This window comes from Numida meleagris, chromosome 2 (assembly GCF_002078875.1).
Source record: "Numida meleagris isolate 19003 breed g44 Domestic line chromosome 2, NumMel1.0, whole genome shotgun sequence".
NCBI lineage: Eukaryota > Metazoa > Chordata > Aves > Galliformes > Numididae > Numida > Numida meleagris.
The window spans coordinates 43,261,148-43,273,032 of NC_034410.1; the positions used below are offsets into that span (position 1 = coordinate 43,261,148).

Here is an 11,885-nt window from a genome sequence, read left to right on the forward strand (position 1 = left end):
ACTTTTAGGTTTCCCCATATAGATTATGTTGTAGGAAGGAAAGACTTCCTTCAGAGTTCGGAAATGGAAGTGCAATGCTTTTGATGTTGAATGAAAATTATGTTCAGAACTTCAAAAATGCAATACAGTAAAGATTAAATTGGAGCATTTTCCTTCTGGTATTACCTTTTCCAAGGTCCTAAGAGTATTAAGACCAAGCAGTAAAAAATTCTCAACAATACATTTGTTTAAAAGCAGATATAAAAGAAGGAAATATAACTATTATAAAGTCATAAACTCCTAACATACAAATCACATCTTTAACATCGCCTACCATTTATTTTTGGGTGACTATCTCAACTGGGCGTTATTTTCTGTTTACACTATTACTGTGATGTTTACAAACAAAAGCTTTAATTCCAACACAAATATTGATTAAACAAATTAACGGTGTTTAAAAATATATAAAAACTATTCAAAAGTAGAATTTGGGGCAACATTTCTGAACTACAACCATATATTACCAAACTGAGCACAGCAAAAAGTAAGACCCCCAAGAAATACAACCAAAGGAATTACATCTATAGAAAGGTTTAATGTAGCAGTTGCCAAAATCTGGGGATAACCTGCACTACTGCTACAAAATTCTCTAAGTTATTACCTGTGTTGTTTCCATATTTGCAACATAATCAAAAGTGAAGATCTTCGGCTCAGGTTTCGAATGCAGACGGATGGTGTTTGATGAAAGAACAGATAAACACAAGCCTTGATCTCCATCAGTTAATGCAGTTCCCTCTGAAGGGGGACGTACTCTTACGTAAACCTTGATAGCGTCCCCTTCAACACTAAATGAATATTTATGCATTAGAATTCTTTGAAATAGATCTATCAGCTGTTTGTTAAAATTATATTGCAAAAATCAGATTAAGCACATAAATTCATACAAACATATTTCCTGAAATTACAGGCCTTCTAGCTGTACAGATGAATTCATTATAAGAAACAGATGTATTGAAGCTTACAACGTGGCAGATTAAAAAAGAACAAAAAGTGGGTGGAAATTGTTGTTTCTGCATGTAAATACAGCTCTAAAAGAACACATTTCACAGTGAATTTGAAGTACAAAGAGAGGGGAAGAAGAGAGACCGGACAGGCCACTGCAGTTATAACTGAGTTTCAGTAACTTCTAACACTTTAGGCTTCAAGCATCCTCTTTATTACTGGAACTTAGAAAAAGATTGTACAAATGGAACACATGCTATATCACAGCAAGAAATCTTGCGTTTTCTTTGTTTTTCGTAGGAAAGGAAAGAATAATCAATTCTCAATCAGCGAGTCTGATCAAGAACAGTAGCCCCTAAATTTAAAAGCTCCCTGACATATTTCACCACATTAATCAGTGGACACAACAGTCTATTCTTTGTTGAACAGTTTGTTCAACACTCAGCTTGAGTAACAAGGGCTACCCCAACAGTAATGCCTCCTATTTTATTATTTTGTCACACAACATCCAAGGCGGATGTTGGTGGTAGGGCAGAGGTTGAACCTTTCCACCAATATCCCATTACATTTTGTTGCTGTGTGACAGAAGGCAACACAGGAGCAGTCTCACAGAACAGCACCTGACACAGAAGTGCAGATTAAGCAAAGCAGTGTCACTGAAGTCCTCCATGCAGTAAAAAAATTGACACTTGGTGAGGCAGTGGGTGGTACATTTCAGCAGTGGTGACAGTGGGTCACCTCCACTACTGTAGACTATTACGAGTGCAGTATGCAGGCTCTTGTTTGTTGCTGGTGAAAATGCACAGTTAACAGTGGTGACTGTGTTGAAAATTAGCACTTTCGTAGCTGAGGATTTACTCTATCAAATAGTTATTGCGCTCTTTGTACATATTATAATTTATTTCCATGGAAACAAATGGCATCACTTTTGGAGCAACCTAAATAACTGTGTATGACTTCTATTAATGCTTTATGAAGTTCTAGCATAAATATCAATAATAACTATACCAACAGAATTCTTAAAGAATTAAATTCTTATATGAAATGACAGCAAACTTTCATTTACTTTATTCTTTCGTATAAGCCTGTTATAGCAAGATAGCATTATAATTGGCATAGGTTTTTACTTTTGGTAATACAAGAGAAAGGAACAGAATGATTTTAAAAGTAGATTTCATGAGTGAAAAGTGAAATGGGGGAACAACAGAGGAAAAGGCTAAAAAAGGAAGAAGCAGCAGCTGAGAAAAGGAAGATGCGACACTGGATTTGAGACATCTCACTGCCTTGCCAAATATTTTGTCAGTATACAATATTTTGAGTTGGGGCAGAAACTGCGTATATTTGGAGGAGGGCTTGTGGAATTTTTCTTTTAGCTTGGGACTCCCTCATAGAAGCCTAACAATTCCTCCAAGATATTCCAGAGTCAGCTGTAGGGTCAGGGGATAACGGAGAACTCACTGCATGACAACATTCTAAGAGGAATCTGATTCCTCAGAACAATGCTTTGATGAAGAGATTTTATTTTTAAATCTCAAAGGAAGTTGAGAGAGATAGGCAATCCTGTGTAGGAAAAACATTGGGTGAAGAACTTAACATTACTTTCTACAGTTCCATTATTTGCACTTTTTCCTCCAGAGTGATTATTCACATACAGGAAGCAAACAGTACTACTTTACCTAGGTGAGTTCAGCAAAGGCGCTGCAGAGTCGCGTAAATCTACAAAACAAAAGGTGAGAAAAACACACGAAAAAAATAATCAAGATATAACTATTGTTAAAAAAAAAAAATGCGCTTAAATAGAGAACACTTTAAGCAGTACTGAGGAAGATAAAAGGAGAGACTTATAAATGCCCGTTTCACAAATGAAACAGAACCGCACAAAAACATCAGGTAACACACCAGCTTCACAACACCTGTACGACTCGGAGGTCTTATTTTCACTGTTAGGAAGCGATACCGAACGCTTTGTAGCGCAGGAATCTTTTCTGTGCAGACGAGCATCATCTTGCACAGCTCTGCGCTTCAAGAGCACTTGCACCCCACAGTCAGCTGCAGTGGCTTTCTACTTCACAGTGAATCAGGGGACGCCAGGGTCCCTACCACAGGCAACTCTGGGACACCCGACCGAAGGCGCCCGCTCCCACAGGACAGACCCATCCTACCGCCACGCACCTTAGCCTCCTCAGTGTGCTGGACCCATTCCCCATAGAGTCCCTGCGTAGTGACAGCAGCCCCAATGCACTCCTCAGATCCCCCGAGCTGCGTAGCCCGACCACTCCCCTGCCCCCCTTACCTCTCGTGCCGGGAGCCATAATCCGCGCCGGCCCTACGGCCGCCCGCCCACAGCTCCTCCAAAATGGCAGCGTGTTTGAATTTGGCGCTAAGAGCCGAAAGCAGCACGACTCCACCCCCTCCGTGAAGGCAAGAAGAACGCAGCCATTTCGCTGCACGACTCCTTCCCTTACTCTGGCTTCTCTCCTCTTATTGGCTGGAAGTATTTCTACCCTCATCACGTGATGGGGACAGAGACAGCAGGGCGGAAGTGGGAAGTGTGCTAGCTGTCCCGCTCGGGCTGCCGTCCTCCGCCAGCGGAAGCGGGCGGCTGGCCGTTAGCGGCCGGGCCTGGCGGCTGCGGCCATGAGCAAAAGGAACCAGGTCTCCTACGTGCGGCCGGCCGAGCCCGCCTTCCTCAGCCGCTTTAAGCGGCAGGTCGGGTATCGGGAGGGGCCCACTGTGGAAACCAAGGTAACGGCCTTCCTGAGGAGAGAGACCCCCCTCCTTGCTCGTCAGTGTGGCACTCCTCGGCCCCATGTGCCATGGCCCTGTTTCCCTTCCCCTTGCTGGGGGTAGGAAGGGGACGGCGCCCGCTGGGAGGCGGGAGATGAACCTGAAGGGCGGGGGTGCTGGTGGCTGCCTGTTTACTATGGGCTGGGGCTGCCTTGGGTCTTGTTCTTCTGCCGAAGATGAAAATAAATTGAAAAACTACTGTCCCATCTCATTATCGTTTTAGTAATTGCAGCCCTGGTGCCCCTTCACAGAGCGGTTGGTTTCACCTCTCTCAGCGTCCAAGTGCTTGTGGGGGGATGGGGAAATGCCCCAAGTGTAAGGGCCTGGGCTAGGGGAAAGAAATGTTTTAAGAATACAATAAAAGGTTATATTGGCAAAGGGTTAAAATGGTCTTAATGCCAAACCACCAGCCGCAGATGCTACAGTAGGGCCCACAGGGCCTGTGTGTGCTTTTTTTTTTTCTTGTGGGACCCTGTGTCTCAATGATGGAGTATGGAGTGTTGTCCAAACAGTTGCAATGAGTCCTATGAGCCCGTTTTAGTTTCCAAGTATGAGCAAATCATAAAAAAAAACAAAACAAAAAAACAAAAAAAAAAACCCAAAAAAACCAAAAAACCCTGTTTGTTCTTACTGTACTGGGAGTGCATGCCATGGCTGCGGTAACACACTTTTGCTGAAGGATACGACAGTAGATTTGTGTCATTTAGGCAAAGTGCATTGGGAGAGCCTGGCACTGTAGGCTGTGCCAGCTCTCCTCACTAACATTGCTGCAGAAGTGAAACCAAAGACTACTGCCTTCTGTTGTGCCAATTGATCAGAATTGATTTTGTTTCTTTTCTCTAGAGAGAACAGCTTCCACTTGCAGATAGTGATTCTGAGAATGGCAGTGACAATGAAGATGAGCAGCCTCAAGTGGTAACGCTGAAAAAAGGGGACTTGACTGCTGAAGAAGCAATGAAAATTAAACAGCAAATCAAAGAGGCTAAGGCCTCTTTGTCAAGTGAACAAGGTGAATTTCAAACTACTCATTTCTTGCATTGTATAGCCAAAGCAAGAGAACCATAAAAGGGAGCTTGATGATCCTTGCTTGTTTTCTATCATTTAATATTACCTTTGATTCCCAATCTGGAGTAATGTTTGAGATGTCTTTTTATACTGTTGGAGTTACGTTTTTCTTGATGGTGCATCATTCTACCTCTAAAGCACCACCTTAATTTTTTATTAATAATAATTGGTGGTAGGGAAATGGAGTGTCATTAGCCTGCTCTATCTTCCTGACATCATCTGTGATAACTTCTGAACTCATTAATGAGTTAATTAACTATGTTTGACATCGAGGTTGGACATTTTAGAGGTACTCTTATGAGTTTATAAAATAATATGTATGTTGAAGGAGGAAACTCAGGTTAGTGCTTCAGAGGAGAGAATGACTGGTTTGTAAGCTCAATTTCCTGATAAGTTAACTGACTGCTCCATATCATTACTTTCTTGAAATCATCCTCAGTATGCATTCTGACTTGTACAGCTAGTAGTCAGGGCACATAGAAAACAATTAGGAGTGCTGTGGTGTGACTTGAGAAAGAAAGGAAGCGAACAGAAGGTTTTCAAGAATGTAGGGAGTGAGATGAAAGGAAAGGGAGTCTGGATTTTCAAAGCAGGTTTGGAATCTAGAACCAGACTTCATTATTTCTGCTGTTCCTTATGCATCTTCCACAACATTATGTTTTTGTATGAATGTAGAAAAAAGTTTCAACTACCCTTCAGGTTATTTTGCTTCGAAAATTCAGACTATTTCACTGAAAACAAAAACACCCTGATAAACAGTTTTGCTTTTACATTGTTTAAAGATAGTAATGTAAAAAATCTGGTCTTTGTTTCATTGCTTACCTCTTCTGGAAATAATAAACTATCTAGAACCTGGGGGGAGGGGGGACAATATGTTCAATAACTGATGCAAGAAAATACATACTAACTACAGCTAGTATGAGAAAGCTGTTGTTCTTGTGGGTGGATGACAGACCAGTGAGAAGAGTGAACTGCGGCATTTCAGCTGAAAATTAAGGCCTTGTCTCTTGATGGGAAATTGTTGATTTCACTGTATTATTCAATCTCTTTGGAAAATCTGTTTACAGCTTTGCATTCTTAATAGAGTGAACAGAAAAACTCTTGCTAATTCTGTTCTGAAAGTGTAATTGGTGTTGCCGTTTGTATAGCTGTTACATGATTTCTTTTCAAAAGTTGTATTGTCATTCTAGTACTGCTAGAAATTTCAACCTACTGGAAAGAAATGGCATTCTTTCAGTGTTGGTTTCTTTTTCATGTAAGCAAGTTGATTTTTGAACGGTCACGGTAGGAGGAAAAAATGATTTTGTAAAGCTAGGCAAAAAAAAGCAGTTGTCCATGAGAATCTATTGAGGTGGAGTCCATGCTGTGAAAGAGAGTTCAAAAGCAGCTGATCTACTAAGGTGAATACACACTGTGAAAATGAGAGTGTATTTGAACGGAGTCACTGAACTTCTCTGGTGGAAAAATGGATTCCTAGGACATAAATATAAATCTATGTAGTAAGGATAGTAGTGTTGAGTCCCTGCGGGACTTGAGGACCTCTGCTCTTGCACCTTCACTCACCGAGAGATAACATGCACTTGAGGGAAAAAATCTGCAGTAGTAGGTAGCAGGACTATTAACATGCTATACTGTGGGTAGTGCTGCCTTCCGTTCTGCATTACAGTGTTACTGTTTGCTCATCTGCCTTTGCTGTTACTCTGAGGTCTTGGCCTGCTTTTGCTTTTTGTTCTTATGGATATACACAGGGTAAATGTGTTTGTATGTATGCACCTCTGCTATATAGAGGACTGAGTGTGAAATTGTCAGTGAAGATGTGGATGACTGCTGCAGCTTGCTGAAGGCCTCTTCAAGTCTTTGTCCATCTTTGCCATGTCAGTCAGGAGATTTAAATGTAGAGATTTTATATCAAATTTATAGTCAGAGGCAGGTATTTAGGCAGCTTGTTGCTTCCAGTTTAATAAAGATAATTTTGAATAATGTGTTAGTTTATTTTCTTTTTTTGGTAATTGTCACTTGTATAAATTGGAACTATAATGAAAGCTTGACATTGCATGATTCGATTAAATTTCTTATTTCTTTTATCTCGCAGTAGAAAGTGAAATGGATGTAACAGGTACTACACCATAATGTATAGCCCCAAATTGGATCAGCAGTGAAATTATGCAAAGACTGAAAGAGTAGCAGGGAAACAGTTTTCAGAACTGATAGTCTTTCCTCCCACCATATTGACATCAGTACCAAAGTGCTTTGGTAGATCATAGGTAATATATCCATTGTGAATAAAAACTGTCAGTTTTTCTAAAATTTGCAAGTACTTCGTTGTGAGGTTTTGTTCTTTCCTATGTATCTGTATGGATTGTCTTCATTTGAAAGTTCCTGTATTCAGGCTTTGGCTTGGGATATTATTCTAGGAGTTTCTGTTTTTCATTTGCATCCTTTCTGCTTCATTTTATTCTATAACCAGTTTGATGCAGATTCACTTTTTTTTTTTTTTTTATCTCGGGCACCAGCGATTCCTCTGGCTTGTGCTTTCTTTAAAAGATGAGCAGCACTTTTGTTTTAATTTGGCAAAAACAAAAAAGTTGATTAATGTCCTAGCTGCACTAAGCTGCCTCCTGAGGCAGAACACAATTTTTTGCCTTTTGCAAATATCGTCACAGAGCACATTTTTAGTTAAGACTTAACCTTTGCTGTATAAGGAAAAAGTTCTTCCATATTGAAATATTTTATCCATGGAGGGCTGCCTTAGAGGCTTAGAAAGAAGTCATCTGTTTAACAACAGTCATTTTGTTTTAAATTTTTGTGCAGCATTTTATAAATGGTTACTAGCAGTTCATAGATAAATAACAGTGGTCTTATGAGAAATTAAGTTTGCACAATAGATGGTAATTACTGCTAGATACTTTCTCCCAGCATCCATTACAGTCTCCAGAATTGATTTTTCTACAGATTTTTTAGTTCATCTTGTCTCTGCAGATGACCAAATTTTGCAGGTGTCCTTACTCTTCTGATATTCTTCTTGTTGCATTCTACATGTTGGGGCGAGGGAAGGAAAAGAGAGAGGAGAGGCAAAGAGATTACAGCCAATGCTGTCTTGAGTATCAGACTGCTTTAGCTTACACAGCCGTTATATCCCATTCAGGGTTCGTGCTGCTCTTCACCATGTGAACAGGAGGAATCTGAATCAGAGTTAATTTTACAGTTCATAAATAACATTCTCAATGCTGTTTTATTTTTTTTCTCATAAATACATGAGACCGAATATCTGAGGAAGATTGGTGATCTTATCTTCACGATACTGATGTGTGGAGCTCCTGTAGTAAAAGCTTCCAAAGGCATGCATAGAAGAGGGTGGCCAGAAAGCACTAGAAAGAATATTGGAAATCGCTGACCTGAACTTAGAGCCATAGAAACACAAAGAAATTTACTAGGGTACCATAAATTTTTTCCAACCCTTGTCATTGAATAGATGTGTATCTTGAAATATTGTTTGTACTGTTCCTCCTGTCCTTTCTTCCAATTTATTGGCATTTGTTTCCTCCCAAAGCCTAATAAAGCCACATGGACAGAAGCTGACTGCTGAAAAGTTGTGCTGTTAACCATGCAAATGACTACTAAATACAAAATAATCAGAAGAGCAGTGTTTCTTTTTCAGATACTCAGTTCTACTCCTCTTGTAAGATACAAATTGTAATAAATAGGAGATAATTTTCTGAATTTGTGGCTTCGTACATTGATGTCACTGGTGAAGTGAGTTTTCAGCTCCGTGTCTGAAAATGCACTCCTTAGTCAACCAGCATAAAGGTTTGCGATAGATGTAAAAGCAGCAATGACTTAGAATGGTCACAGCTGAACTACTAGTGATGGTTTTCTGCCTCTTATGAGAAATGGATTTTATTATTTGTCCCGTGGTACTTTTACATCGTTTGTCTTTTACTTTCCGTGTTTCAGTGTAGTTATCAGAAATCCTGCTGTCTGTAATACTGTTACAGTCTGTTATCAGGACTCTTTTAAAAAACTACCAACACCAAGGTTGCTTCTTTAACCTCTTCTTTGCATTTCTTAACACGTTTCTATTTCTGAGGGTCATCAATATAAACAAAAAAGACAGCTGACATGTTGTAACAGTCTGGTAAAATCAGAAGGGATGAAGTGTTTTACCAGCTGGGAAAGACGATCCTAACAAGTCAACACAAATTTCTTGAGCTGCTACCTCAAAGTCTTTCAAAATAGTATATTCTGTTCTCCTCACAATTTGCTTAGGTAAGCCTGCGCCTGCTGTGTTTTGTCATCTGATTGATTCTTTGTCAAGCACTGCTGACACATCACAGCTCTCTGAAGCTGTCCTGGGCTTCCTGCTGAAAGGAATGTCCTTGAGCACATACTGGAATTTTAACATCGTTTTGCAGGCCAAGAGTTAAAATAGAGGCAGTTATGTGGAAAGAAAAATATTTTGAGTCTTGACGTTTTAGCCCAGCTTCCGAGAAAAGTGATACATGGTGCATTTTGATTGGTGTGGTCTGTTTTCAGAAATAGTTGTTTTTCTCTCCCATAATTTATTGTTGACATTTCATAAACTTGTAAGTCAAGTGTGCCGCATGTAAATACCTAGTTTTCCATGCAGATTTCACAGTGGATCCATTGACAAATAAGCTTATCATACGCGCAGTTTATTTTCGTAGGATATTATGGGCGAGTGTAAAGCTTTTCTAATGTGCCAGTACTGAAATATTTTCAAAAAACCTAGTTAGCTGTTTTCTGCATAGTAGTGTTCTTTCACAAACTACTGGAGAAGTGTACACAATGTAGAAGTCATTGACAGAATTGGTGCTCAGGTTTTTAAGATAGGTTTCTTCTTAAAAAGGGTCTTCAGAATGTAAGGGATTACGTTTTAAACTATTTGCTCTACTACAGGCAGAGAAGAAGAAACAGTTATTTCTTTTCAAAGCATAGCCTATTAGTGTAAAAGAAAAGCTCTGTCCCTTATATGTGCCGTTTTGTTCTTTAAAGAGCTACCATAATTTTATTGCTCACAGTCATTGCAGTTAAAGCTGTGGTTAGTGGGAAACTATTTCTTAGTAGGAACAACAGGAGAAGAACTGTCTTCAGGGTTTGGTTGCCATGCAACAGATGTGTGTACCTGGAGGGCATTCATCGATGGAGACTGTAGTCAAAAAAAACCTCCATGTAGTCACGTTTCTTTTATTCTATCAGAGGTTTCACTAATCTTGGTTCTGGGGGAAAAGAAAAGACAATAGTGAAGTTCTGTATGTTTGTGTGAAGTTGAGTTCTCATTTTATTCCATTCGTTACAGATGGTGAACCAGAGTCTGCTGATGGAAAAATTATGTTCAGGAAGCCAGCCAAACGTTCATCAGAGAAGGTTTTGGACTTCAATGTAAGTTCAAGTAAGAAGATGAAAAAGACAAAAACCAACAGAGAAGCAACTACTTCTCAGAGTACAGTTAAGCAAGTGAAAAACAGCAGTCTTCTCTCATTTGATGATGAGGAAAATGATGATTAGGAGCTGTATGTGTTTATTTGTCCTTCCTGGGATTAGAGTAAGAATGAGGATTTTCTTAGAAATTTAAACCCAATTTCTGAATCTTTTCTTACTTTGTTGTCATTCAACTAGAGAAACATAGCATGAGCAAAACTGAGCTCAGACTTTTCAGTTCAGGTGGAACTGTATGAATAGTATCTCACATCTTTATTTTTAAAAGAGAATTTAAACAACTGTGTCAAAGTTATTTGAGATGAGTAGCATCTCAAATAGCGAGCTAAATGAGTAGCAAAATACACCTGTACATATCCAGCTTAAATACATTTTCAATCAATTCATTTTAAAATGTCCTCCATTAGTAAAATTGTGTTTCCTCTCTCTCAGTCGGGCTTAGTTGAGAGTTGTGTGCTTTTTTACTTATTATTGTCTTAATATTCAAAAGAGAGAAACTTCATTGCTATGGAACAGAAATTGATGTCTTTTGGCTCATATATTAACAAAAGCTTGCTCTAAATTTTGCATGTATGGTTTGGCAGATAAGCTCTTTGTGAGCTCTTGCAGTAATTGAGCCTGCAGTTTCTAAAATCATGTAGTCTTAATGCTGTCTTCACTGAATGCAGTCCAAGAAGCATCAAATTAATTTGAATTGATTGTGCTGGCAAGATCTAAAAAATTGTGATTGTATCAACTAATGCAAAAGAAAGATGCCAAAACCTTTTGAGATTGTACACTTTGGTTATCACACTGATGTGTTAAGGTGGTGTGTATTTTTGGAAGTATATTCTAGCTAGCTACTTGTAATTGTTTGGGATCTCAGTTTATTCTTTAAAAATGCATTTCATCTTTAATCTGTGGAAAGCTATTTTAATTTTGTTTGAATAGGAAATTGTAAACAGGAAAACTAAGTCAAGAAATACTATGGCTGTATTAGAAAGTTTTAAAATTTTTCAACTGACTATGTACAATACACTGAAAATGACCATTTCTGTACTATTTATGTAATGGAATGTACCAAAATTAAATAACACCGAGACGCTGATTGGATTGAGAAGCACAAGGAGGTAGAAATAGGACTAATGAGTCTGATATGACTTGAATATATTGTGTGTTCTGTAGCTATATTTAAGCAAGACTGGGACTGCTGCAAAATTACAGGGTATGAAGCAATGAAACCAGTTCTTGTGCTGCATGACAGGTCATTTGAAATTATTTGGGCTGTAAAGCTTCATTGAGGAGCAAATTTGAAGTTGCTGTGTGAAACAGCTGTTTTTAGTTTGCTAATTTGGTATTAAACAATAAATTATGTTTTCTGAAAGTGGTCCAAGGATATTTAAATTAAGAATTCAGTGCATAAAATGGGATTTTTGGAGTCGTCCGATAATGAAGTCTATTATAGCTGCTACCTGTCTTCATATATCACAGCCTCTTATAGCATAAGATCAGGTGCAAGCCTGCCTTCTATTTCACACTTGTTGAGTTTGCCTGATTTTGAAAATGAGTAAATATATTATCCTTTCAGAAGATTAAAACTAGAACTAGATATGGAT

At 38.9% G+C, this 11,885-nt stretch overlaps 2 protein-coding genes across 2 annotated transcripts in view; one reads left to right on the forward strand and one right to left on the reverse strand.

The window, feature by feature from the left end:
• The window catches only part of KIF15 (kinesin family member 15), a 36,138-nt gene extending 32,625 nt beyond the window's left edge, over nucleotides 1–3,513 (reverse strand). Inside the window, exons 1-3 of the mRNA XM_021387064.1 lie at nucleotides 3,275–3,513; nucleotides 2,658–2,697; nucleotides 641–824 (exon numbers count right to left, since the gene is read on the reverse strand). Coding sequence (XP_021242739.1) covers nucleotides 641–824; nucleotides 2,658–2,697; nucleotides 3,275–3,491 — 441 coding nt within the window. The 5' untranslated portion in view covers nucleotides 3,492–3,513. The remainder of the gene's footprint in view (nucleotides 1–640; nucleotides 825–2,657; nucleotides 2,698–3,274) is intronic.
• KIAA1143 (KIAA1143 ortholog) lies at nucleotides 3,584–11,665 on the forward strand. The gene is made up of 3 exons (XM_021387065.1): nucleotides 3,584–3,726; nucleotides 4,612–4,777; nucleotides 10,151–11,665. Exons 1-3 carry the CDS (start codon nucleotides 3,619–3,621, stop codon nucleotides 10,357–10,359), a joined length of 483 nt encoding a protein of 160 aa, XP_021242740.1. The 5' UTR covers nucleotides 3,584–3,618; the 3' UTR covers nucleotides 10,360–11,665.